At 35.1% G+C, this 27213-nt stretch overlaps 4 protein-coding genes and 1 pseudogene across 7 annotated transcripts; 2 read left to right on the forward strand and 3 right to left on the reverse strand.

Annotated features, from left to right (window-relative positions):
- The first annotated feature begins 1777 nt into the window (after window positions 1-1777).
- On the forward strand, window positions 1778-5883 carry LOC104756419 (protein NLP4). Of its 4 annotated transcripts, none has more exons than XM_010479007.3 (6): window positions 1778-2090; window positions 2276-2353; window positions 2812-3614; window positions 3698-3745; window positions 3822-4743; window positions 4840-5883. In XM_010479007.3, exons 3-6 carry the CDS (start codon window positions 2847-2849, stop codon window positions 5637-5639), a joined length of 2538 nt encoding a protein of 845 aa, XP_010477309.1. In that variant the 5' UTR covers window positions 1778-2090; window positions 2276-2353; window positions 2812-2846; the 3' UTR covers window positions 5640-5883. The 4 variants fall into 4 exon arrangements, with proteins under 4 accessions (XP_010477309.1, XP_087350440.1, XP_087350442.1 ...); XM_087494314.1 differs by having other exon boundaries at window positions 1858-2085; XM_087494316.1 differs by lacking the exon at window positions 2276-2353 and having other exon boundaries at window positions 1872-2090.
- Window positions 5884-5920: 37 nt separating this feature from the next.
- Window positions 5921-8221, reverse strand: LOC104756420 (putative serine/threonine-protein kinase PBL21). The gene is made up of 6 exons (XM_010479013.3): window positions 7614-8221; window positions 7462-7509; window positions 7215-7369; window positions 6944-7133; window positions 6465-6856; window positions 5921-6387 (listed from the first exon to the last, which is right to left on the reverse strand). The coding sequence occupies exons 1-6, from the start codon at window positions 7717-7719 to the stop codon at window positions 6124-6126; spliced, it is 1155 nt and encodes a 384-aa protein (XP_010477315.1). The 5' UTR covers window positions 7720-8221; the 3' UTR covers window positions 5921-6123.
- Window positions 8222-9699: 1478 nt separating this feature from the next.
- LOC104759310 (putative F-box protein At1g20657) lies at window positions 9700-11804 on the reverse strand (annotated as a pseudogene).
- A 5061-nt stretch (window positions 11805-16865) lies between these two features.
- Window positions 16866-21038, reverse strand: LOC104756421 (uncharacterized). The gene is made up of 9 exons (XM_010479014.2): window positions 20415-21038; window positions 19761-19797; window positions 19519-19597; window positions 19365-19410; window positions 19171-19269; window positions 18652-18720; window positions 18208-18553; window positions 17966-18114; window positions 16866-17880 (listed from the first exon to the last, which is right to left on the reverse strand). Exons 1-9 carry the CDS (start codon window positions 20859-20861, stop codon window positions 17167-17169), a joined length of 1986 nt encoding a protein of 661 aa, XP_010477316.1. The 5' UTR covers window positions 20862-21038; the 3' UTR covers window positions 16866-17166.
- A 3521-nt stretch (window positions 21039-24559) lies between these two features.
- LOC104756422 (uncharacterized) lies at window positions 24560-26048 on the forward strand. Its single transcript, XM_010479015.3, has 5 exons — window positions 24560-24732; window positions 24858-25038; window positions 25135-25356; window positions 25465-25626; window positions 25710-26048. The coding sequence occupies exons 1-5, from the start codon at window positions 24650-24652 to the stop codon at window positions 25860-25862; spliced, it is 801 nt and encodes a 266-aa protein (XP_010477317.1). The 5' UTR covers window positions 24560-24649; the 3' UTR covers window positions 25863-26048.
- The last annotated feature ends 1165 nt before the right edge of the window (window positions 26049-27213 follow it).

The raw sequence follows: 27213 nt of genomic DNA on the forward strand, positions 1-27213 counted from the left end.
ACAGTCTCACTCGTAAATGTGGATTGGACATTTGGATCGTTCGTGTAATCCAAGATCTCCTCCCGAAAACTTTCACATATTTTCGGAAGAATCATATCATTTTTTCATCTGTCTATTTTAAATTCGTTAATAATATGCCATGAATAATCTGCTAACTTGATCTGACCACAACCAAATCTCTTTTCTTAAACTTGTTTTTTTTTTTTTCTTTTGATACAATTCTTATATAAATTTGTTTTTATTTATTTATTATTTTTTATCAATAAAAAATTAGCTCAAAAGAGCCAATGAGATGAAAAACTGTTTACAAACAAAACATTAAGCTGAGATATACGCGCTTGACGTACTAAAAAATTCGCATTTACATTTGTATTTCTAGAAAAGATAAAGAGAAACAAAAAATTCCTCTCTGTCCCTCTTGATATCGTCGAGATATGTCTAAACAGTCCGTGTAGAAAGCCACATCATGGAAAGCATGCCCAACCATACACCGCATAGCTCAAATGAAAATTTTGACTTCGGCATGTAGGGGGAAAAGACTCCATCGGAAATTTTTAGCTCCCATAATTGACGTCGGATCCTAGAGCTAAGTACAAAATCATCATGCGCCTACAAACGAATCACCTGCTTTCCAAGATCCATCACAAGTTTGAACCGCTTTTCACAAGTTTACTTTAAATCCAACAAATCTGATGTTATTCCTTAAACATCATCCATATCGACTAAACAGTTTCGCAAAATCCACAAAGTTGGTCCAACTTTTATTTCTATTGTGGATGTTAAGTAATAAGTATAAACTTATACGTTGAAAAGTTTATGCAAAAAGCAAATATCCACATAACAATATAACATCATGAGATTCTTAGCTTAAGTTTAGCTAAAAAAAAAAGAAAAACAAAACCATGCATTTTGTATGAGAGAACTCGGTTCGAACTTTCAATTGTAAAATTTTAAAACCGAAATGTATTGATCAATGGTTTTGCCTAACAAAATATTCTATAATTTCTATTATATATATTCTTGCGGTGGGCATCTATTCACGAGCCGAAGATGGTATTGGGTTACACAATCCCCTCCACTATATATAAACTTTTGTTACACAGAGAACAACTCTTTATTGTCAATTTGATTAGATAAATATATATATATATACATTTTCTCTGATCAAAATGAGGGAAAGAACCTACTCCCCCACTCGTTTATTTTTTATTTTTACTTTCTGACTTCTCCAAATAAGCCTATAGGCTATAACAGTATTAATATAATATAATGGCCTTTGAAGATTCTTTAATTTTCTATAAACATGTAACAAAAATGACCTATATCGATCGATGGACAATTTGTAAAACATTAAAAAATTGTTAACTTTGTCCTCAAATAGCAACAACAAGGCCCTATAAATGGAAAATGATTCGCTTTGCTCATCCATCCACCAATAATAATTAAAATGTTGGAAGAAGAATCATTCTCCAAATATAAACTTTTGAACAAAATAGGCGAAATCAGATATCGTATATATATATATATATATATATAACTATATTTTAAAGATACGTACAGCCATTATATTTGATTTTTTCACCAATAATAAATAATAATAAAATAGGATCTTATTCTACCCACTGATTTGTATTAAACAATCATAGAGAAAAAGAAAACAATGTATTTTATCTTTAGTCAGCCAGCGTATTAAAAAAAATTTGCTTTAACTGTTTCACTTATAGTTAATAAAACTTCAATTCTTTTTTAAATATGATTTATGAAGAATAATAATAATATGTGACGTTTGCTAAAAAACAAAGACAAAAAAAAAAAAAGTTTTGACATTTTACGTAAAATTATATAAATTCACTGCACAAGACATACATGTTGTTGCTCTCTTTTGTTTATTGATTCCCCTCTCTGTCTCTATTCTCTCTCTAGAAAGTGGAGGAATCTTCTCTGTCTCTCCTCCAGTTAAGTCCAAAAAAACCCAAGCAGCCTGGAAGAGAGAGAGAGAGTGGTTTGTTCTGTAATGTTTGAGTTGATGATAGATATATGATGAGAAGCAAACTAACCGAAACGAAACAAAACAAAAAGTTATCAGTAAGGTCTCTCGCTATGTCCCGATGCAAGCATAGTTGATGAGATAAAATATTTCATTTTTTAAAATCTTTTTTGTTATATGTACACCACCCACATATAAACCCCCTTCCCATCAGACACATCTTTTACAGCTTTCTTTTCAGATTTGAGATTTGGTTTTCTTTTCTCTCATCTGTTCCTTTTGTCTCAGACAACAAATTTGCAACAGAGGAACATTTTTTTTTAAACCCACCTGAAGAAGGAATCTTCGAGAATCTCTCTCTTTCTTGTGAGTTTTTTCTTTCTATTTTCTCTTCTGAAACTTTATAAAGTTTGATTATTTCGTCTAAGAACTAAAAGCTGATTAGTTTAAAGTTCGTTTTTTTTTGGGGTTAAATTGGTATCTTGAGCTTTATAGATTGTTTGCCCAGCTTGAAGGAATCAATCAATCAATCAAACAAAAAGTTTGGTTATTTTTTTTTTGTGTGTCTACTTTGGATTCTTTACTTTTTGTCATTATGAATTTGGTTTAGGCAAGAAGATTAGTGCTTTGATTCGTGTTTCCCAAATTATTTTATCTTCTACTTTGTCGGTTGGTGAGAATTTGATTTTCATGAGTTCTATTATCGATTTCTGAAAATGTAAGCAAGACGAAGAACATAAAAAACACAGCTCGATCTCAACCTTTTTGTTTGTTTGTTTATTTATGAAACTTTGTTGAAAAATGGATGCTTTTGTGTGTTTCAGATGGTGTTTCAGTGAAAAGCAAATTACATTTATCCATGGAAGATAGTTTTCTTCAAACTGAGAACGCGGTTATGGACTCTGAGTTCATGGATGGGTTGTTACTAGATGGTTGTTGGTTAGAGACAACAGATGGATCTGAGTTTCTTAACGTTGCTCCTTCAACTTCTTCTGTTATCCCTTTTGATCCATCTTCCTTCATGTGGTCTCCAACTCAAGATACATCAGCAGTAGTATCTCAGATGTACGGTCAGGATTGTGTTGAAAGATCGAGTCTTGATGACTTTCAATGGAACAAGAGATGGTGGATTGGACCTGGAGGTGGTGGTGGTTCTTCTGTTACTGAGAGATTGGTTCAGGCAGTTGAACACATTAAAGATTACACAACTGAGAGAGGTTCGCTTATTCAGTTATGGGTTCCTGTTAACAGAGGCGGTAAGCGAGTTTTGACTACAAAGGAACAACCTTTTAGCCATGATCCCATGTGTCAAAGACTTGCAAACTACAGAGAGATCTCTGTGAATTATCACTTCTCTGCTGAGCAAGATGATTCCAAGGCTTTAGCTGGTCTGCCTGGTAGAGTCTTCTTGGGGAAGCTTCCTGAATGGACTCCTGATGTTAGGTTTTTCAAGAGCGAGGAGTATCCAAGAGTACATCACGCACAGGACTGTGATGTCCGTGGAACGCTGGCGATTCCGGTGTTTGAACAAGGTAGTAAGATTTGCTTAGGGGTTATTGAAGTTGTAATGACCACTGAGATGGTTAAACTAAGACCTGAGCTTGAAAGCATTTGCAAGGCACTTCAGGTTCGTGTCTTTCTCTTAAGCTTTCAGCATTTTGCTATTGAATTGGTTTTTCTGAGAGGGATCAATGTGTTTCCTTTTCACAGGCAGTTGATCTTAGGAGCACTGAACTTCCGATTCCGCCTTCTCTAAAGGTAATAAAATAAACTGTACATGAGTTCTGTTAGTTCTGCTTTTTGTTCTAAACAAGATTGTTTCATCTTTATTCAGGGATGTGACTTATCCTACAAAGCTGCATTACCTGAAATCCGAAACCTCTTGAGATGTGCTTGTGAGACTCATAAACTACCTTTAGCTCAGACATGGGTCTCTTGTCTTCAGCAAAACAAAAGCGGGTGCCGTCACAACGATGAGAACTACATCCATTGCGTATCAACCATTGATGATGCTTGCTATGTTGGTGATCCAACAGTCCGCGAATTCCACGAAGCTTGCTCTGAGCATCACCTCTTGAAGGGCCAAGGAGTTGCAGGTCAAGCCTTCTTGACCAATGGACCTTGCTTTTCGTCTGATGTATCCAACTACAAGAAATCAGAATACCCTCTCTCTCACCACGCTAATATGTACGGTTTGCATGGCGCGGTTGCAATTCGCTTGCGCTGCATCCACACGGGCTCTGCTGATTTTGTCTTGGAGTTCTTTTTGCCTAAAGACTGCGATGATCTGGAGGAACAGAGGAAAATGTTGAATGCACTTTCAACTATTATGGCTCATGTGCCTAGAAGCTTAAGGACTGTCACAGATAAAGAACTAGAAGAAGAGAGTGAAGTGATAGAAAGGGAAGAGGTAGTAACGCCAAAGATAGAAAACACATCGGAACTACAACAACTCCACGGTAGTTCTCCATGGAGCGCCTCTCTTGAAGAAATCCAGCGGAGTAACAATTCTAGTAACCCTCAGAATCTTGGATTGGTATTTGATGGAGGAGACAAACCAAATGATGGGTTTGGCTTAAAAAGAGGTTTTGACTACACCATGGATTCTAATGTCAATGAGAGCAGCACATTCTCAAGTGGTGGTTTCAGTATGACGGCTGAGAAAAAGCGCACAAAAGCAGATAAAACCATTACTTTGGATGTTCTTCGACAGTACTTCGCAGGGAGTTTGAAAGATGCAGCCAAGAATATCGGTGGTAAGCATCATTCTTTTATCTTCTCGATTCAAATCATCGGAAAGTCCTAAGACTGATCTCTACTTTTTGCCTTTCTCTTGTCTTGAAATGTTTCAGTTTGTCCAACGACCTTGAAGAGGATATGCAGACAGCATGGGATACAGAGATGGCCGTCAAGAAAGATCAAGAAAGTGGGACATTCTCTGCAGAAGATTCAACGGGTGATTGATTCGGTTCAAGGTGTTTCTGGTCCTCTTCCCATAGGCTCCTTCTATGCGAATTTTCCGAATTTAGTCTCACAGTCACAAGAAACCTCACAACAAGCCAAGACCTCTCCTCCTCCTCCTCCACTACCGCCAGTGCAGCTTGAAAAATCCCCTGTTTCCTCATATAGCCAAAGTTCAAACTCTAGCCAATGTTGCTCCAGCGAAACTCAACTAAACAGCGGTGCAACAACTGATCCTGCTTCAGCTAGTGTAGGAGTTTCATTGAAGAAGAATAGCAGCGAGATCGAGCTTCAAAGTTCAAGTCTTGACGAGACAATATTGACTCTCTCAAGTTTAGAAAACGTCCCTCAAGGCACCAACTTGTTATCATCACAAGATGATGACTTCCTGAGGATTAAAGTTAGCTACGGAGAAGAGAAGATCAGATTCCGGATGCGGAATTCGCGCAGGTTAACAGATCTGTTGTGGGAGATCGGAAAACGTTTTAGCATAGATGATATGAGCAGGTATGATCTAAAGTACTTAGACGAAGATAACGAATGGGTTTTGTTGACTTGTGATGAAGATGTAGAAGAGTGTGTAGATGTCTGCAGAACAACACCGAGTCATACTATTAAGCTTTTGCTTCAAGTATCTTCTCATCATTTCCCTGAACGTTCTTCAGCTACAGAATACAGTTTATGGCACTGACCTCAAATCAGAGAAAGAAAGAAGACAAAGAAGGGTTTTAGGACATGACACCAAAGATAGATAAATACCTTTTGTGTTCTGTTACAATTGTTCATATTTTTATCTGTTTTTTTTTTCTTTTGTTGAAAGATTACTAGGAGGTGCTTTGGGTTTTGTTTTTAAAAACGCACCAGAGATAAGAAGAGAAGAGCATGTAAAAATCCTTTCTTCCTAAGAATTTGAAGAGTGGCTTTTATTTTCTGAACTTCCTTTGTAGTGCGGTTTTCAAATGTAGGTACATATAGAAGAACCTTCAATTTTTACTTGTCTCCATAATTGTCATATACATCACAGGGAAAAAACAAGTATATATATAAGTAACTAAAACCAAATCATTTACCAAACATATAATGTTTTCTCAGAGAAGAAGAGGAAAAAAGCCATTTTTACAGAACACCAAACTGAATTTCTTAAAAGCTCAAGACTCTCTTTTCTTGTGTGTTTTTTACAAGTCTCGTCGTCGTGGCGTTCTTGTAACGTCAGGTGATGGGGAGGAGACGTTTCGAGCTTCATGAGACCGGCTCTGTACGGCTAAGTACTCAAGTGCCACAACAATGTCACCTATAAACGGTCGATAGTGAGCTTCTTCGTTCAGACACATTGCAATAATCGCAATGGCATAGTTTAAACACCGTCTTGGATATTTTCCCCGTAGAGTCGGATCCACTAAATGTCCAAACTTCTTCTGATCCTTGAGGTATGGACGTGACTACAGAGACAAGAAAATTTTTGGTTATAAAACAAGAGTAGAAATATTCTAAATCAAGGTTTAGTAAGTTTACTTACCCATGTAACAAGATTCTGCTCCCCTTGCTTTTGACTCAAATCAATAGCTTTCCTCCCAGTAATGAGCTCAAGCAACACTACACCGAAGCAGTAGATGTCCGATTTAACGGTTAACTTCCCACTCATGGCGTACTCGGGAGCACAGTAACCGTAAGTTCCCATGACACGGGTTGATACATGAGTTCGATCACCTACTGGACCGAGTTTCGCCAGTCCAAAATCCGAGAGTTTTGGATTGAACTCTTTGTCTAACAATATGTTAGCGGACTTCAAATCACGGTATATCACTGGCGGGTTAGCTGTGCAGTGAAGATACTCTATTCCCCGAGCTGCACCAACCGCTATTTTCATTCGAGTATTCCAGCTTAATGGTTCTGGATGTGACTCAAGATCTGAAAGAACCAAGCAAACAAATCATAATCTGAAACTGAAATCAAAACAGTTGTAACAAACAAATACAGTTGTTTGAGTAAACTAACCAAAAAGGTGATCTTCTAAGCTTCCCATTGGCATGTATTCATAGACAAGAAGTCTCTGATCACCAGAAGTACAGTAGCCGATCAATGTAACGAGATTCGGGTGATGCAATAAGCTAAGCATGAGAACTTCTACTATGAATTCTCGGTTTCCTTGAAGCCCATCTGGATTCAATTGCTTAATAGCCACTACCTGCTTTCATCAAAAAAATTCTATTAGAAACAGAGTTTATCTTTTAAAAGGGTTTGAGGAAGAGAGAGAGAGAGATCTGACTTGTCCTGAATCTAAGCGTCCTTTATAAACTCTGCCAAAACCTCCTTCACCGAGCAGATTCACTTCCCGGAAGTTTCTGGTAGCAGCAGCTAACTCCTTGAAGGTGAAACTCCGAGCTCCACCACCAGGTTTTGAACTATTCACTTTACCGTTTACTGCTTCCAATGCCAAAAAAGAAATTAACCCAAAACAAAAGTGTCTGAAAGAGAGACAAGAGACATTATTGAAAGAAAAAAACATAACTAACCTAAGATACCCGAAATCGACTCTGTTCCTGTTGTATCACTTCCACGAACTGAAACCACAACAGAACATCTTTAAATAAAAACGAAACCTTTGAGATAATTACTATAAAAAAAAAAAAAACGAAAGTTTTCGAATTGGAATTGAAAAAAGAACCTGATGAATTGGTTGGGTAGCGAGAGTCGTTGTTGCATCGAGCAGTATCAACAATGTCGACTCTGATGTCCTTAGTTCGAGGATTCAAACAAGAGAAACAAGTCATCCTCTTTTCTATCACAATTACAACAATGGCTGATTAAAGAAGAAGGGGGATTCAGATAATGGAGCTGGTTTTAAGAAACCAAAGCTCCAGAAATCCCACACCAGAGACACAAGACAGACACACAAAACCTGACAAAGAATTTGAAACCTAGGATTTTTGGGTCTGAAACTAAAAAGAGATTTGATTGATTTCTCTGTTTCTCTCCTTTGGATAATTCCAGAAAACAAAAGAACAAAGAGCTTTTTGGCAGAGAGATTATTGATTGAATCGGCGATAGATTGCACAGAGAGAGAGAGAGAGAGAGAGAGATAATAAGTTATATTAACAAAAAAAACAAACTGAAGAGTTACTAAAATTGTACAAATTCCATCTAATCGCGACAAAAATGACAAGGATCTCAAAAAACAGTAATTATAATAACAAAAAAGTAAAACAGTAGAAATAAATATAAAACTACTATTTTTTGGTTCTGTTCATATTGTATGAAAACTTCTATTTGTTTATTATAGTTGGAGCTACTAAATATTTAAAGTTGTAGAAGACGACGACAAGCTTTCGTTTTGTTCTTTTCGAACTCTATAGGACCCAATTTTTAATTATTATTGTTAAAGGAATCAATAATTCTATCTTCTTTCAAATAAATTTCCCACAAAAATCAAAATCCTTTGTTTTTCTTTTCTTTTTTTAATCATCATTCATCCCCGATTTTATTTATATAAATGCTCAGGTTTCCACTCGTGATTTTTTTGAAATTACTAGAATATCCTCATCGGATCGTCACGCTTCCGACAGTACCCTCTTCGGAACAGTACAGTGTTTGAGAGATAACTCAACTCAGAAACACCCATGAGGCCGACATTGGATGTTGTAAGTTGAGATCACGACAAATGGACGGTCCACATTAGATAATTTTGACCTTACGTAATTCAGAGTGGGTCTGAACCTTTTTTTTGTAGTTTAGTAGTGGTCACACACACTGTCCGTCCTCTCTCTCCCTTCCCTCTGTATTGAGTATTGACTTTATTTACCGTTTTAGAAAATTCTACTGTTCCTATCATAACAATGCTACCTAAAAATAATAATGGCTACTACTACTTCTTCTACTTTATAATTATCCCAAAAATCAATTATTAGCTAATAAGTTTGGAATTTCACCCATCTTTTTCTACTAGCTAGTATCCCTCATATTTATGACATTGTTGTTGATTTATTCTAGAGCATGTTAATGGCATTAAATTCGAAACACAAATTATTATGAGCGTTACTCCTTTTACTTTTGAAACACCTTTTTTAAAAAAAAATTTCTTTCTTTTTCCTCCAAATTTCTGCATTTAATAACTTCATTGTGAATTGATATGCTGTATTGCTGATAGTATTACTTTCGATTTCCATTACTCATGGCAACATAACATTTACCTCTTACAACTAGTATTCTAACATGCCACCATTCAAACCCGTTATTACTTGTTCTAACAGTTCTTTTGAAAAACGATCTAATGCATTTTTGTCTTTCTTGAGGTTTGAAATTATGTGATGGGCGCTTATGGCTTAGTTTTACCTTTGATGTTTACAGACTGCGTAGAAAACTGGAAACACGTTATAACAGTGTATAGCAAGGATAAACTTTTACCTTTGTGTAATGTATTACTCCGTATATATGCCGTATATATCCAGAATCCAGATTGTACCTTCACATTTTCGCACAAGATTTATAAATTATAAAACGTCTCAAATTTTCTGTAGCTCTATATCGTTAATTTTTAGTGTTTCTTTTTTACCTGCGAATAATGACTAACATAAGAGTCATCAAAGACACACAATTTGAAACGTCTAATGGCTCATGAGAAGAAAAGAGTTTAAAATCTTAATAGTTTATGAACCTCTAAGAGAAGAGAGGCAAACACCATACCTAGAATGAAAACAAAAGGCGCAATAGCAATCTAACAAGGGACTACGTTAATTAAGATATTGGCTCAAGCTTTACGATATGTTCTTTACATGATCTAGAAAGGCGTAAGCTTTATGAGACTTCAAAGCTTCCATTCCTTGGATCCCAACTCTAGTCATAGTGTTCCTCTCGGGGTCATAGTAGAGAAGGTACGAAGAGTCGGATTCGGATATATTGTATGGCGACAACACAATTTCACCTGTGTCACTTGCTCCAACAAACCGTAACTTGGTCTCTTCAATTATATCCTTCCAAGGAGGGGGCATTACGTAGATATAGCTCGACCATTGGTGTTTCTCGGCATCTTCTAAAACCCATAGTTGAATCCCTGTTATAAGTGTATAGTCAGGGTTAAAGTTCGGCTGGAATTTAGCTATTTTACCCTTGTAGTTTACCAAAGTTGGTTGAAGCTTCGATCCCGAGTTAAGTTCCATGCCATGAGCTTTCTTTGCATAACTAAACTTTTCAGATTTAATATCAAAGCAAATTATATCAGGAAACCCGTCAAAGACCATGCCTAAGTAATACAAAACACCATTGATGCAAATCCCATCATATAGAGGATAATTATGACCAGCTTCACCCTCCACAGGACAAGGACAAGGAGAATGTGCCATGTCACATTCGATCTTCCTCCATGACAGTTTTTTTCCGGTTGCTAAGGTCAGAACTTGATGCTCCTCAAAGAATCCAAATTTTGATCGGGTCATACACAATAATTTGAACTCTTTGTTGATCGTGTCAAGAAAACATAATTTTGGAAAAGGTTTTCTTGTTTTATTATCAATGGCCATAAGGCTTCATATATATACAAAGATATTTCTTTAAATGGTAGATGTAAATCTTCCTAAATAGTATACAATCAAATCATATATTAAGTGATTAAGATTTTTCCTTGATTACCAAGCTAAGAGATATGATTTGATTACCAAATCATATCTTACAATATCCTAACACCCTCCCTCAAGTTGGAGCATGCCGCTTGCAAACGCCCAACTTGAACTTGATCATGTCCTTATCTTCACATCTCGGTTTTGGTCGGTATTCATCACCCATTGAGTCATCTCGGTTTCGGTTTTTCTTGTCGTTGATGTCACAACACAAGAGTTGTGTGTGACACAAGGATTCCTTCAAATCCTTCAAGTCGTGTTCTTGTTTATCAAGTTTGTCGGGTTCGTCGGGTTCGTCGAGTTTGTCAGGTTTGTCGGGTTCGTCGTCGTCGGGTTCGTCGGGTTTGTCGGGTTCTAACAGAACGTAAGATGGCAAAAACTTCTTCATGTTCATCTTCTTGCTTTCCACTGTCAAAAACTTCTTCATGTTCATCTTCTTGCTTTCCACTGTCGCATCTTTTCATCATCGGATCTAGGCACCGTCTTCATCGTTGTCATCTTCATCACCGTCGTTGTTATAATCGATCCACAAGATTAACTTGGCTCTGATACCATGTCAAGAAAACATAATTTTGGAAAAGGTTTTCTTGTTTTATTATCAATGGCCATAAGGCTTCATATATATACAAAGATATTTCTTTAAATGGTAGATGTAAATCTTCCTAAATAGTATACAATCAAATCATATATTAAGTGATTAAGATTTTTCCTTGATTACCAAGCTAAGAGATATGATTTGATTACCAAATCATATCTTACAATATCCTAACAGATCGGATCATACCCAAAATAGCTTGTGATTATAGTTCTGTTAGTCTTGACTCTTGGTAAGGTCCAGGATTTTCCTTTGCTAGGGTTACATATCAGTGGCACAGAAACTGTCCTTCCCTTAGTCTTATGAATGTTGAAACCATATACGAAGCCACAAACAGGACGACAAATGTCAAAGGGACGATTAATTGGAAAACTCGTTTGAAAATCGACCGCTAAAGGAGACGAATCACGAGGCTTTGGTGATGAGAAGAAGAACGTTTTGCCGTCTTTAGGGCACGTGAACAATAGCTTCGGGCGAGACGAAGATATGGTGGAGAACGAATCAATGAAAACTGGATTGCTAAGTGTGGAAGCACATACCTTGGACAAGCAACGAAATCTCGCTACAGACTTCGCCGGCAATCTCGTGAGTATCTCGATAACGAGATCAAACGGGAGGAACGTTCCTGACGTATTGCGCCGTGTTTTCATGCCTTTTCTAAAATGTCTCTATTTTTCCTTTCCATCAGATAAACCCTAGTCAGACGATATATTAAAAAAAAGACCCAAGGCCTTTTCAGATAAAACAAAGATAACGTAAGGGTCTATCTATATACTATATAGTCATTTACGTCATTATGCATGTTTCTTTATAAAATATAACTAGATTCAGATCCGCACATACGTGCGGGATTGATTTTAAAAGTTAAAGTTATTATTAAATTTGTAATATATTACGTATGTGTGGGGTTATATTTATAAACAATTTTAACGAATATTATTAACACTTATAATCCTAACTCGTATTAGTATAGTATTTGATATGTTTTTATTTCCTTTTAGACAAAAAAATATTTGTTTTGTTATCAGTATAATTTCCTTTTAGACAAAATAATATTTGTTTTGTTATCAGTATAAACAACTACAATAATAATAAAAAAGAGAAGAAAATAGAACAATTATTTATGGACAGAAAAAATTGTCACGCCCCATAAATGTCATGTATATTTTATTTTATAACCATGATTTAAATAATAATTTATCCATTTGATATTGTATATTTTAGTCCAACCGATAAAGAAATAGGTAGAAGATTCAGATGGGATACTCATACTTCATGTACTTTTTGTTTGAATATTTAAATTTTACAAATTAGTAGACATTATATAAATTTTCTTTATATTTCTCAAAAATCTATATTATTAAAGCAGAATTACTCTCTAGAGTAAAAATGGACCATGACTTGGTTTTGGTAGGTTTTTCATTAAAAATGATTAGAGAATCACAAAATTTAATCTAATTAACATATAGTTTCAATTTCTTTAAATGACGAAAATACCCTCGGTCGATCACTTAAAAAATTGCCGGGTCGGGACGCGGATCCTTACATATCCGACTACAGAAGGAAAAAAACCCGCGGATCTGTTTGTACTCCAGAATAATAATTTTCGGATCCAGTATATTATTTCATTCAAGATTAGTTATTTAAGATTCCAAACAGAGTTATTCGTTATAGGCAAACACTCTGATTTTATTTTCCTCTAAGGTATTTAAATGAAAACCATAAATTTTAATTACCAAAAATTCGGATATTCCTTAGTTACCGAGATTGATCTTAACAGATAATCTTTCAAAAGGAATATTTAGTGATTCAGTTAAAATCTTTAAAAACGAATATTCAAGTTACCAAATCTGACTGAATTGCTTGATTTCTGATATTATAATATTTCCTTAACAAAATTATAGTAATTAATTGTGAGTAGTATATATAGAAAGAATTAAAAACGCAGAAATTATATATATGTAAAGTTGTAAACTAATTTACAGAAAAGGTGTACTGTATATCCCACATCGACTAAATATTTTGGAATATGGTTCATAATCACTATAAATATGTGACTAAAATGTTTTGAGTACAAATGAGCAGGAAGCTTGATTTATCAGGTATCCAAATTTAACAGTTTAATTTGGTTCTATATTTGAAAATATTTAAACTTTTAAAAAGTAAACATATTATAATATATTATAATATATTTACGTTTAAAAAAAAAGTTTAAGTTATTATAAATATTTAAATTTTTATACAATGTTTAAATTATTATAAATATTTAAACTCTGTCGAAAGTTTAAAATATTATAATATATTTAAAGTCTATAAAATATTTGAGTAATATTAATATTTTAATTCTTAAAAGTTTAAAATATAAAATTTTTTTGAGTTAAATCCGTTAAAACATGTATTTTTATCAAACTATAAATTAAGCCATGGAAGCAGGGTGTCTCTATCCTCTTACAAAACTACTATCCGATATTGCGGAGTGTCTATTCTCTTACAAAACTACGTACTATCTACTATTATGATGTGTCTGTTTCCGTGAAAAACTATATTTTACAAACTACTTACTCTATTAGGATTTCCAATTTACTGTATAACCCCAAATATACAAATAAACACTATATAAACAAAGAAAATGAATCAAAATAAAATCTATATTACAAAAATACAAATTACAAAAAAATAACTAACAAAATATATAATACCGTGCTGTAGCACGGGTATCACCTAGTTATCTATTAAACTGGATAAAATCTGCCATAATAATCAGAACTTCCTAAACTTGATAACCTAAATTGTATAGCATGAAAAACCCACATTAATAGGCTTACATCATAATGGTTTTGCTATTTCTTTACCCGTGAAAAACTCGTCTCCCAAAAACCACAGGAGCAATGTCTACATTCTTCCTGTTGAATTTGCAAAAGCCCGTGGGTAACATGTATTTTAATTTAACAAAATTTCTAATATATGATATATGTTTTAAGTGATTGGGTAAGAGTTTATTTTATGTTGTGATTGTCACAAACTCTCTAAAATTTTCAAAAGTACTCAAATTTTCCATTCCAAAGTTATATATTTATCCATTACAAAGTTGCTCTGACTCAAATTAGATTTTGAAAATAAAATATGATTATTAAAAAAAAAAACGTTTTAGCCTGTTACCCAAAATAATCTATATTCATGTGTGAAAAGAAGTAAAACTATTTCCGTTAAAACTTGATCTTTATTCATTGGTATTTATTAATGAAACTTATCCTTATGCATTAACACAGCTACGATAATTATTTTGGTATGATAGGTTTTTTGGTTTTAGTTGGTAGGATGACTTCTTTTTGCCCAAAAAAAAGTTGCTATGATAGGTTCCATATTTATGCAATCAAATTAAATTTGATTTTTATATTATTTAAAATTGATAATTATCTTTCCAAAATTTTATTGTACATATTGAGATTTTAACCAATAATTTAAAATATGTTTTGTTTAGTTTGATTGTCACAATTTAAATAACACATAAATAAATGAAAATTAACAAACATGTGAATTTACAATTTAAAAATGATTTGATAAAATATATTAATAAACATTTTGATTTTTTATATTGTGGATGGTTACACAAATCTACTATACAATTGAATTGTTTATCAATCACTTTTTTTTTATCAACAATTGATTATCAATCACTTAAAAAGTATATTCTTCATGATTAAAGTCCTTTGACAATACTCTTACATGTATTATCTTTGACACAATATACTGGTATCGTCATGTATCTGTAATAATATATAAAATGAAAATATTAATTTAAAATATCAAATCTTAACTAAAGATATAATTTCATAAACATAAACAAAACAATGAGTTGTTAATTGGTGAGGATTCATCAACCATGATGTAAATGGGAACCCTTTTCAAGGATGAAAAATATTAGAATACTAAAAACATAATTTAAAAAACTAATAAGAGTAGTTCAAAATAGAAAATAAATGCTCACATATATATTCTTGAGTTTTTTTCTAACGTCAAATTTGTTTTTTTTTTTATCATCTGGATAATATTTTCTTGAGTTAAACATGAATTTTTGAACCCTGTAAAAATACAGTTAAACATAAAACAGTTTCTTTCTTTTTCAACCTCACATTAATTAAAATAAAACTCTCCGATTGGTTGCCCAAACTGGAAGACATAAAACAGTTTCATAGTATTAGATTTTTTTTTTTACAAAATAGAAAAGACGTATGTATACTATCTACCATCGTTGGTAGCCATTATGATATACAAAATTAGATATTTCAAGTAAGATCGGGTACACTAAATTTGTCTAGGATGGTTATATTTATAGTGGAGGTCATCGGTTTCATCAATAAGATAAATGCAATTGATACCACATATTTTCATAACAAAATTAGTATTTTCGTTCCTATATTTACGATTTTTAAAATTGAAAATTTCTATAATTTAGATGATGGTAATTAATGTTTTGTGCACATTTGGTAAGTACATAATATTTTTTTAAGATTTTGAATTTGATCCTAATGACTCATATCCTAAACAATTCAAAATATGGTTGATATTTATATTCGTAATTGTTAAGATTTGGATTTGAAAAGTTTGAAATGCTAATTATTGAAAAGATCTTATGTATGGTTAGTATTTGTTGATTGCATATCTTTCCAAACATATTATGTGATAATTAATAGAGATTACGATTTTTTAAAGATTTTCTTAAAGTGATTAAATTCATTTTTACAAAAAAAAAGTCTGTAGAAAATTTCCTTGTTTGGTTCTGATTGGATACTTTCCGAAAATATCTCTTAATTGTACCTGTTTGGTTTCAAGGATTATACATATCCTTATTCCTATTTCATTGGCATTTTATGTAATAATTTCTTAAACTAGGTCTACTTATCAAAAATGCTTCCCTTTTAATAGTATAGATCGTGTGTATGTATATAAGAGTAAATACCGTATATGTATGTAAACCGACAAAAGTTATTGACATACATGTAAAAATCGAACCTGCCGAATGTATTAATAGGAATCCAAGAGCGTTTGCCTCAAATAAATACATAAAACAGGACAAGTGTTAGTAATATTTTTATATGCCTATAATTGGCCAAGAGATGAACCAATGGTTTGAGAGGAAAAAAATAAATATCACGAGACGTCGAGACCCACCAAACAAAGACGGTCATGTAAATCCCGTGACGCGTGAGCCCCCCTCTCCCTCTTGACAAAATTCAACCACTATTGAAGGTACGTAGACGAACACCTTGATATGTATTTAATGAGTTATAATAATTTTTAAATTTCTAAATGTGAAATAATGTAGATGTGTAGTGTAGATGATTTTAGTCGGCTTATTTGTTTACTATGCTCCTGATTTGATTAAACACATGTGACATGACTATATATATATTTGTAAACTTATTTCAACTAATTTTTGATAATACATTAATCCCGTTTATCAAATTTTCAGGTGATTCCACTCATCTTTTGCCAACATAATCGTATTGTAAAGTATCTTACAGAAACAATCAGAAGTTCCCATTACCGAGGAACTTGAAAGTCGAAGCCGGCAAAAAGTATTCAAGAAAGAAACTGACAACTCTTACAAAAAGTCAAATGCTAAAGTACACATGACAAATCTAACAATACTGTTGTTTCATCTTCTTTTTATCGCCATTAAAAAAAATAACGAAAATATATATCTGAAAAATTCAGGAAAAAAAATTAAAACTATAAATTATATATATTCTACAGCCTGCACTGACTCCTGTGGTTTTTCTTTTGTTTTTTCTTCTCTTTTTACCCCTAAAAAAATTATATGGAAGTTGCAACAATCTGTACAATAGGAGAGACTGTCCCATATATATTTTCATGTCACAAGTCACAACAAATAATGAAGCCATGACTCTCCACAAGATTTTCATACCAGAAAATATATGGCTGAGATAGCCAAATGGAAAAATGCCTCTTCTTCTTCTTCTTCTTCTTTCAAATATCCCATATATTCATCTTCAGAGCTGTAATGCCAGATCCGGATGCTGCGATGGGGACGAACCTGTCTGCTGATTAGAGCCCGGGGAGTTCGGTGATACTAGCCTAGCGTTAAGGTCCGGCGGAAACCGGTGAAATTCCTGTTTGGTGTAAGGAAACATCAACCCTTGTTGTTGCTGCGAGCTCTGTGTGGCCTCGTTGCTTACGTTTCCTTCTTCTTGTTGTTGTTGTTGTTGTCTCGCAGTTCCTAGCATCTGATTTGCATTATGGCTGAATCCACCGAATCCGCGGATGAGGCCGTTGCTGTTCTCGAGTTTGATCAGCGGTCCAGCCTGACGAGAGGAGGAGGTTGATGGGTGATCAGTTTCCGGATTCAAGACACGAGCGGGTGGTGGTGCGGTCTCTTCGATGGTTTGAGAAGAAGAATGTCTGTTTCCTATGAAAGCGCTCGAGACTGAAGCGGTTGGAGACAGGATTCTGTTGGAATGATCATCAGACGCTAAGTCATTAGAACACTTTTGTTTCCCCGACGACATTACTAAGTTTTGTTTTTGAGAATTATCATCTTCTTCAGGTCCTGCTGGGTTCTCTCCAACCCAACCTAGACCAAATTTGATTCCAGGTGGTAATACTGTCTCGATTCTCCTCGATGCAACTTTCCAGGCAACAGGACCAAGATTTGCAGCGAATCGTGCTAGACTCCTAGCGTAACCGTACTCAGTGTTTAAGCCAACCTGATGAATAAAGAAAAACAATGATCATCAGACTCTTGTTTTCTATATACAAAAACTGCTAAAATAGTGTTTGGCAATTACGTACTGGAATCAACTGTTTTAACTCGTCTTCAAGCGTTGTCAAGACGGATGGTTCTTGGGAAGAAGTCGAGAGGTGGTTGTAGGTATCACGTCTGTTATCATCAACATTGAAATGTTTCATTCCGTACTTGTTAACCGCCTTCACAACCGAAGCTACAGAGAAACCAAGAAGATGCTTTCATATTGGCAAATAAAAATAATACTGAAAGAAGGCAGAGAGAGAGCAAAGGCAAGAGATTGTATTACATGGAAACTCGTTCTCCCAATCTATGGACCAACCACTTTGAGTCTCGCTGTTATGATTGATTCTAACTGACGATTCTGCTTGACGGAACTTATATGGAGGCGCCTTTCTTAGATTGTAAGCAGCAGAAAATTTATTAGAGCTATCTCCTCCTCCAAGCGTATCAGCTGATATTTCAGAAGCAGTACGGTCAATGGAAGATGGTTCAGGCTGTTTCTTCGGAGGACGTCCTCTTCTGGCAACTTTTGGCTGTTGCTGCTGCTGTTGTGAGCTTTGTGGTTCTTCATCATCACTGTCTTGCCTTAAATTCTCAAAGTCTTTTTTCGCCAACTCTTGTATAGCTCGTGCCTATAATAAGCCAAATCACACACTATTTTCATAAACTTGGAACGAAAATATCAGAACAAGAATAGCTAAAAACATAACAATCAGAATCTAGGACATACCTGTCGATAATATACAGTGTCTGATGAATTGTATTCCATTGCATTTGTACATATTAAAAACACATCTCTCTGCAAAAAGAACAGAGCCAGAAACGTTATCTATCAGAGAAAGGTATAAAGAACAGGGAGAGAAGCGTTATTTATCAGAGAGCAAGCTGTTCTAACACCAATAACCTCCTCACAAATTCACATATACGCAAACTGGGAGACAATTTGAGTCTAAACAAATCAACGGTTACTTTGCGTTAAGCACAACTTTTGAAACAGCCTTAGGTGTGCACCATATACTACAAGTATCTATCTTCATTGGTTAGCAGTCTCATGAAGAAATGCACGCAAACAACATCAAGCAATAGCTCTCCATAAAGAAAACATAAGAGGCCGTACGAAAAGTTTTGAAATGAAGATGCCGCGCAACAAAACTTTCTAGCTATCAAATGCGGAACCAACTCTCGAACACATGGAAGGAGAAGCATAGAGGAAGAGTCCAAAGTGGACTCAAAAAGAACAAAAAGATACCTCAAATTGTTCTAAACTGGCATATGCACCAGAGTCTAGTTTCTTCCGCACAGTGCTAAAATCCATGGGATTCGTGATAATCTCGTGATAATCAGGAAGCTGTAAAAAAAATAACGAAACGCAGATAAGTCAAACTGAAAAACAAGAAGCTTTAACATCAACAACAAAAGGGAGTAAAGGAAGGAGTTTTTCACCTCCTCAGGATCAACAGGGTCAGAGTAAACGCCATAAGTATCCTTCCTTCAAGTGTTTAGTAAAAACAACAACAACAACAACAATCAGAAACCCAGTTGCTCTTAAAACCAAAAATGACAGAGAAGGAAGGGGGGAATGAGCAAGCATATATACTTTTGAAGTCTATCGAGGATGAACACCAACAACTTTTTGTCTGGCAAAGGTGTAGTGGGACCTGACTCCACGGGAGACCCTATCCACATGTAAACCCAAAAATATATAAAAAAGTTAATAATTTAATCGCTTCCCAGCATCAGAAAAAATCCTCGCTTTTATCCTCGTACGAATTTTTTCTCAGGTTTTAATTGCCTTTTCCAAGGATTAAATATATATAAAAAAAAGAAGAGTTTTTATACCTTGAAGAATGTCTGTCGCTTTCGAAGCCTTTTCTCCCTGCAAGGATTAAAACAGATCATCAGTATGTGTTCCAATGTTCATGTTTTAAGCATAAAGTAAAATAACCAACGGACACAACATACTAAGAAACTGATGGTAGTTTAAGGAAAAGACAAATCGAAACTTGTTTCGGACACGATTAGTTTCAGTTCTCAGTTTCAGTGCAGGTGCATCTTTAATTCAGAGATGTAATCTACGGATTTTAATTACCAGTAAAATCAAATACTATTATAATAATATATCTACACATAAATTCTCCAAAATTAAAAGCAGAGAGAATAAAAACTGATTAAACACACACACAAGAATTTTCTTAGCTTAAGACAAAAAAGAAAAGGGGAAATTTTAATTTACAGAAAAGCAAAATTATCAATTCTCCACTCCACCAATTGAAAAAAAAAAAAAAAAAAACACAACAAAGAAGGGAGAAAAAACAGATGACTCAGTCAAACAAACTCTCAATCTCTCCCACTCACTCAAAAATCAGAGAAGAGACGAACAATACACTACTACTACCAAACGCGCGAAATTATTCATAAATCAAAATCAATTTTGGGGGAAATTTTTTTTAAAAAAACTAATTCGATCTGAATTCAATTCAATTTTATCTCTACCGTGTGAATAGATCCGCCGCTGAATTTGAAGGAAGCCTCGGGAGTCTCGTCGAGATTCAGATCCGATTGGTGGGAATTAGGAGAATGTCGATGAGACTGATGATGAGAGTTCAATCCATGTAAAAGCTTGTGTTTCTTCTCACGCCGCTCGTCGTCGTCGTTGTCTTCTATGTTGTTGTCGTCTTCGTCTTTGATCCAGGGCGAATCTCCGTTTGAATTAGGGTTCCGCCGTTTGGATCGGGAGGCGGAGTTGGGTGCGTGATTGAGAGAATTAGGGTTTTTCGAACCGGATCTATGGTGTTGGTTCTGGTGGTGCTGGTCATCTTGATTGCGATGTTGTTGCTGTTGTTGTAATTGTTGCTGTTTGATAGCTCGCTTTTGAAGGTCTAATAGAGATGGCCTCCCTTTCTTCTTCTTCTTCGTCATTGTATCTGCTACCTCACCCATTTTTTCTCTCTCTCTCTCTCTCTCTCTCTCTCTCTCTTCTCTCTCTCTCTCCCTCTTTCTCTCTCTTCTCTCTCTCTCTCTCTCTCTCTCTCTCTTCTCTCTCTCTCTTCCCCCTTTCTCTTTCTCCTCCTAGACAGGCGTTTGGTTTTGTGTTTTCTTTAAGTTTTTTTTTATATTAATAAATAATTAAAATTTATAATTAATAAATACCAAAAAAACTCTTCTACATGTGTGTGAACTCGCACGTGCCGAAAGTGTAATGGATAAATTATTTGGGCCGTAATGGCCCATTTAGGGTTGTTGTTTATAGTGTAATTGCGCATAAAAATCACTTACCTAATCTAAGATTTTCTTTTTCAATCGAAATAATTTACTTGGAGGGAAGTGAATCTTTTTAAAAATTAAAACATAAACCCTCATTAGACTTACTACCCCTATTAGGCCTAGGCATTTGGGTGTTCGGGTCGGGTTCAGATTCGGGTAATTCGAGTTTGGGTTTTTCGGGTTTACTAATATAGGATCCGAACAGGTGTTTATATAATTTTGGGTTGGGTTCAGGTTCGGTTCCTATCGGATTTGGATTATTTGGGTACTGACTTTAAGAAACTTGTAATGTATCCAAATTTTATTTGGTTATGGATAGTACCTACTCAAACATATAAGTACCCATAAAAACCTGAAATGTACCCACAAAACCCGAAAAACTTGAAATATAACTTTACAAACAGTTGTATAATCTAACAAATTCAACAAGAAACAATGAACTAAACTTTAAACAACTGAAACTGAGCATACCATGAAATCTTAAACAAATGAAATTGAGCATACCATGTCTCGCAAAACAATTCACAAGGATTCGAAGAGGGAGATTAAGGCAAACGGTTTTATGAAATCAAATCATATGTGATAGTATGATATCATGTATAATTGTTCTCGGATATAAACAGGTATCTTCGGTTCCTCGGGTTCGGTTCGGGTAATACCCGATACCCGTGGTTATTTGAAAACAAAAACTATTGGTTATTTAGACAGATTTGGTTCGGGTATTTTTTGGTCGGGTTCGGTTTATTTGCCCAGGCCTAACCCCTATATATATGATTTTTCTATCTTCATCACTTCCACCAGTTCACCATAAATCACATTCAGAAGTTACAAACACTCTACCTTTACTAATTTGGTTCACATTCGATCCAGATCCGCCATCATGTCAGTCTAAGATTTATGGTGAAACGATTAATAATTTAAACTTTCATAAACTTGATACAATATAAGTTTGTATTATAAATCTTATACTAAATAAATATATTTACAAATGTAATATTCAAAAAAAAATTTATCCCGTACAACAGCACGGGTGATTACCTAGTAAAATAATTATAACCTCTTATATCTAAAATTTCACATAATGTTATAGATTGTGAGGAAAATTGTATCTAGTAATAACTAAATACTTCAGGTTTTAATATCAGCCAGAGATATTAAAGTGGCAAAATGGTTACAATGCACCCCTTTAATGCATAAGGTAGAGGGTTTGACTACCACTAGTGAATATTTTGCATTGGGTAAGGTTATGTTCGGGTACCCGTTCGGATACGGGTTTGGATCGGATTTTCGAGTTCGGGGCCAGGGCTAGCTTGGTTAGACATTTTTTTGATGAAACTACGTCGTCCTGTAAAACACAGTCGTTTAGTCTAAGTCAGCAATTAAAAACCATGTGGGACCATACGTCATTGATGACTTAGACTCGACGAACCATTTATAAGAAAAACCAGTTTAGTTTCCTAACCAAGGAAGCATCGTCAAAGCTCAACGAATCAAATAGTTTACACAATTTAGCAAAAATTAAACACCTAAAACCCCCTTGAATCAATACCCAAGTTGAGACAATATGAAAAGTTGAAAACGGCCCAATTTTACAAAAGCAGAAATATGAATTCTCCACTCCACCAATTTTACAGGTCTCTTAGATGAGATGAGGACGGAGCAGACATTAAACAAAAAGGCGAATCAATGACAGTTCTTGGTTTATTTACTTCTTTGTCAATGAAATCTCTTTGTCTCTGCGGATTTGTTTCCTTCTATCAATGGGAAGAAGAAGAATATATTTTTTTTTCGTCAACTTTTTTTCATTAAAAGTTTAAAACCCAAAAAGGGTTACAATGGGAAGGAGTCCATGAAGCCCAATTGACCCAATAAAACATTACAACCGAAACCACATGGGTTAGAAAGTGACACATATGCAACACGTGTAAATCGATAAGGTGTGCGAAAGAACACACGATCACCGCCGTTCACACCGGAGCTGAAAACCGACCAGATCTGAAAATTTTCCGGCGAGGAAATCGCCTTATCAACCTCGAGGATCCATCAGATTCCAGCTTTTGACTCCATACACCAAAGGCCTTTTGCAGTGATTATCCGAGTATGAAGAACAGAGAATTTGAAGCTTCAGATTCGTTAATCTCCAGAAGACATGAGAAGGTGAGATTGTCAGACTAGTCGCAAAACACGCTCTCCTAATCCGTTCTTCACCTGCCACTGAATTTCACTCATCACGATTTACAAGCTCAAGGAGAAACCATCATCCTTTGCCAAACAAACGGCTCAAACAGGAGGTATGATGATTTACTCTCCTCTTGATTGGAATCGAGCAATCCGATGATTCGAAACCTCTGAATCACAACTCGGCTTTGACCTCTTCATCTTGAAAGAGATCTAACTGGATCTGCAAAAGGGAAAGAAAAACAAAAAGGTTAGCCATAAGAACTAAGAAGAACTCGCATCGAAGCGAGAGTTAAAACCGAACTTAGCCGGAAACAAAAAAACCCGACTCCAAAAGTTGTCGGAATATTTTACAGAAGCTTTCTCTCTCTCAAATTTTTGGGAAGAAGAAGAATATAAAAGGAGCTATATATATACGTATGTGTCTAATTACGTGGAGATGTGTTATAGCACATTTGGTAATGAGTCGAGCAAGTGTTCCTTGAGGTCACCGGTTCGAATCATTTAGATAGTTAAGTTTTCAAAAAAATTAATTTTAATGAAACTACGTCGTTTCGTAATAGGCGTTTAGTTCACGCATCATATATCAAAACGACTTGGTGTTGTAATTTATTTTTAAAAACAAAATTGTACTAACCAGGGATCGAACCGTGGTACATCAATGTTTCCAAACAAACCTTTTACCATTTGATCCCACAAACTTATTCGTAAAGAAGGGGAACTTTCATGTTTATAAGTATGTACCTTACTAGAGACATTCATTGTGCTCACCGTTCTTCCATCCTTGTCGCTTCTTCCAACCTATGCATCCCAAGAGAAGTCGTCTCTCTTCCTTATCATTCTCCGTCGGAAAAATCGCAAATCATCGTATTTAGATTGTTTGAGAAGTTGGAATCGAAAATTGAGGGGAAATTAGTTAAACAAGAGTAGTTCTACTAAGTTGTTTCACATACACACATGACTCCTCCTTCTAGGATCGAACTACCACCAAAGCAAGTTAAGCTAAGACCAAATTCATTGTATTTTCTTAGTATAGTAAAAAATAACTAATTAATTCTCCATCGTTCTTTCCACCATACAGAGGGCTCGTTCTTCCAACAGAAAGAAAAAGCTAGAGAGCCTAAAAAGGAATTACTTGTGAAAATTGTAGAAATTTTGACACGCTTCCTAGGACTATGATGGTGACTGTTAAACAGAAAAGAGGGAGAAGAGAAAAGTAAAGGAGATTGTCTCGGCTATATAAGCAACATCATTGTTTATATTCTTTCTACAAGAAACAGAGAAAAATGGGGATCGTAGCATTCAACTGGGCAAGGGAAGGCAACAACCAACTTACGCTTGTGATGAACAGAGACAATTGGGGAAACAGGCAAGTTTTAAAAATTCATTCAAGACGTTTCTTCTTTGTTTTGACGTCGTACGTACGTTAATAATAATGTTGATGACTTTTTATTTCTAAGACTCTGTCTCATCTGATGGCTTACTTAATAACAGGGTCATAAGTAAGGCATCTTGGGATGGCCATATTTTGAGTGGTCGGTACGAAGATAGCAAGGGGACGTGGTTCGCTATTTCTAAACGAGGCCGAGTCGCGTTTCTCATGAGTAGAACGTTGCTTGATGACGACATTGTTCCATTCCGCGGCTCCGAGTTTTACCCCTCTGCCTTCTTGGAGGTTTCGTTTTTTTGTTGTTGCATATTTTGCTTTTCGTTAATATTTCTAGACATATTTGGGATATTGATCACGGGGTTTATTATTTGTTTGATTCAGAGCAATATGAGTCCTTGGGAGTTTGCCGTTAATGTACAGCGTGAAAGGGATATACAAAATAAGTTGTCCTATAGCCTTATTGTCGCAGACATGGCTTCGAATTCAATGGTTCATATCAGGAAACCTGAGAAAGATGAGCCGAATGTCATGATAGGAATCCTTCCGTCTGGTGTGCATACACTTTCTCCTCTCCACGGTCTCGATTCCGAAATCGCTGTTAGGGTAATCACTTGCTGTAACTAATAACTACAGGGTATTCTTTTTTTTTTTTTGTCAAAAATCTTATTCGTTTAGCTCCTTCAAACCCTCTTTTTGTTTTTGTTTTTGCAGGATACATTCCTGAGAGACCGATTTACTCAGATGATTGGTCATTTGGGAAACGATCCACTACCACAGCTTAATGAGTTTGCTAGCAACTATATGTTGAGTCCTGTGGGAGAAGGTCAAGAAACGGTGTTTGTGGAAGAAATGGCTAACCATCCTGATTTAGATGTAAGACATTTGATCTACCGTTTTTTATGGTTCATCCTCTCCATCATTTATTAGTTAATCTCTTTCTTTTCGTTTCAATTCAGCGTGCGCTTGGAATGCAACGATATGGAACAACAAGTACGACTGCATTGGTTGTGATACGCACTGGGGAAGTGAAGATCTTCGAGAGGTACCGGGAGGAGAATGGTCAATTGACTGAGAACAACTTGCCCGATTTCACCTTCCAAGACAACTAGTTACAATGACGAGACCACTGCGCAGCATCCGAATATATTATTATTATCTATAATAAGTAATCATGTTGATGCTGTAAATAGATCTCTCTAACTGACTCAGGGAAACCTGTTTCCTTGATCTCATATATTATATCTAGTCTAAGAAACAGTATGCTTTAAATAAATAAAATTGTTGGTTTTTCTCAAGCTTTTGTTTGGCAACTTAGAAAAATTTCACTTTATAGTTTTCATTTATTCAGTTCTATATGTTAATTTCCATAGGTTCTCTTATACACAGTTATACGTTAATTACCTTAGTTCATGTATTTCTCAATTCCAGTGAGAACAACGAGCCACAGTGAAATGAACAAGAGCATTTCTCGGATTACCAAAGCTAAGACAAAAAAATAGTAGCAAAATGTGGGATTTGAGACTTAGGAAATTCTTAGTAGACTATGATGATAACAGAAAACAACAAAAGTTAATTCTCAAAATTGGATAAAGAAGTTCTTAAGCGAGTGGATTAGTTGGAAGAAAAAGAAGATGTAAAAGAGAAACAGAGCAGAGATAATCTAGGCTATAAACAGAGAAATATACAGTAAGTACTACTAATTAAAGACTCTTTTTTTGGTATGTATGCAGTTAGAGGTGTCAAAATGATTAACTCAACTCATTACCTAATGAGTTTAGATTAAATGAGTTCATAGGTTAAATGGTTAACTCAACAAATTACATTATCAATGCTGTTTTACACACAAAAGAAAAAGAAAAAGTTCTCTTGAATCGGTTCAATCATATCTCAAACACATGTCACAATCCCGACATAAACCAAGGTAGAATCGATAAAGATAAATGTATTTAGTGTAAAACTGATATGATCTCCCCTAGGAATGGACTCTGATGAAGGCTGATGGTAGGTGATAGGCGACGTGGATTCTGTGGTGATGATGATCGAGTGAGATTGGTGAATGAATATAAGTAATGATCGAACCAAGTAACAATGAATCAATGGTGAGAAGTGTTTTGAATGATGAGATGGATTCGAACAGGTAGAAGAGTTTCCTAATTCACAACGTGTAAAGAAACTCAGAAATCAAGAACGCATTCAAGATATCGGATTGAGAGAAGAAAGTTCACAAACGTGTTTACAACATACTTCTTCGCTGAAAGAGAAAAGAGGCGTAGCTTTGGGTTTTAAACACCCTAGGGCTCGACACTCTGAACAACAAGAAGTGCATAACCAAAACAACAAGACGTTTTAAGGAAATAAGAAAAACAGCAAAACGTCTAGGCGACCTGTAGTAGTACAGAAGTCGGCTGAACTAGTACAGAAGTAAATTATTCCCCCTTTGGTAATGATTTCTAGATAACT

The sequence above is a fragment of the Camelina sativa genome, chromosome 17, assembly GCF_030686135.1.
Source record: "Camelina sativa cultivar CO46 ecotype springtype chromosome 17, ASM3068613v1".
Lineage (NCBI taxonomy): Eukaryota > Viridiplantae > Streptophyta > Magnoliopsida > Brassicales > Brassicaceae > Camelina > Camelina sativa.

What these genes read in the sequence shown, in the direction of transcription:
- LOC104756422 (XM_010479015.3), top strand. Translation starts at nt 24,650, where the DNA reads ATGGGGATCGTAGCATTCAACTGGGCAAGGGAAGGCAACAACCAACTT. An exon ending in ACCCCTCTGCCTTCTTGGAG is followed by an intron (nt 25,039 to 25,134) that starts GTTTCGTTTTTT and finishes TGTTTGATTCAG; the next exon opens with AGCAATATGAGTCCTTGGGA. An exon ending in CTAACCATCCTGATTTAGAT is followed by an intron (nt 25,627 to 25,709) that starts GTAAGACATTTG and finishes GTTTCAATTCAG; the next exon opens with CGTGCGCTTGGAATGCAACG.
- LOC104756421 (XM_010479014.2), bottom strand. Translation starts at nt 20,861, where the DNA reads ATGGGTGAGGTAGCAGATACAATGACGAAGAAGAAGAAGAAAGGGAGG. An exon ending in ACCCTGTTGATCCTGAGGAG is followed by an intron (nt 19,270 to 19,364) that starts GTGAAAAACTCC and finishes TTTTTTTTACAG; the next exon opens with CTTCCTGATTATCACGAGAT. An exon ending in TTGGGAGAACGAGTTTCCAT is followed by an intron (nt 18,115 to 18,207) that starts GTAATACAATCT and finishes GTTTCTCTGTAG; the next exon opens with CTTCGGTTGTGAAGGCGGTT.
- LOC104756419 (XM_010479007.3), top strand. Translation starts at nt 2,847, where the DNA reads ATGGAAGATAGTTTTCTTCAAACTGAGAACGCGGTTATGGACTCTGAG. An exon ending in GCATTTGCAAGGCACTTCAG is followed by an intron (nt 3,615 to 3,697) that starts GTTCGTGTCTTT and finishes TCCTTTTCACAG; the next exon opens with GCAGTTGATCTTAGGAGCAC. An exon ending in CGATTCCGCCTTCTCTAAAG is followed by an intron (nt 3,746 to 3,821) that starts GTAATAAAATAA and finishes ATCTTTATTCAG; the next exon opens with GGATGTGACTTATCCTACAA.
- LOC104756420 (XM_010479013.3), bottom strand. Translation starts at nt 7,719, where the DNA reads ATGACTTGTTTCTCTTGTTTGAATCCTCGAACTAAGGACATCAGAGTC. An exon ending in CTACCCAACCAATTCATCAG is followed by an intron (nt 7,510 to 7,613) that starts GTTCTTTTTTCA and finishes TTGTGGTTTCAG; the next exon opens with TTCGTGGAAGTGATACAACA. An exon ending in GACGCTTAGATTCAGGACAA is followed by an intron (nt 7,134 to 7,214) that starts GTCAGATCTCTC and finishes TGATGAAAGCAG; the next exon opens with GTAGTGGCTATTAAGCAATT.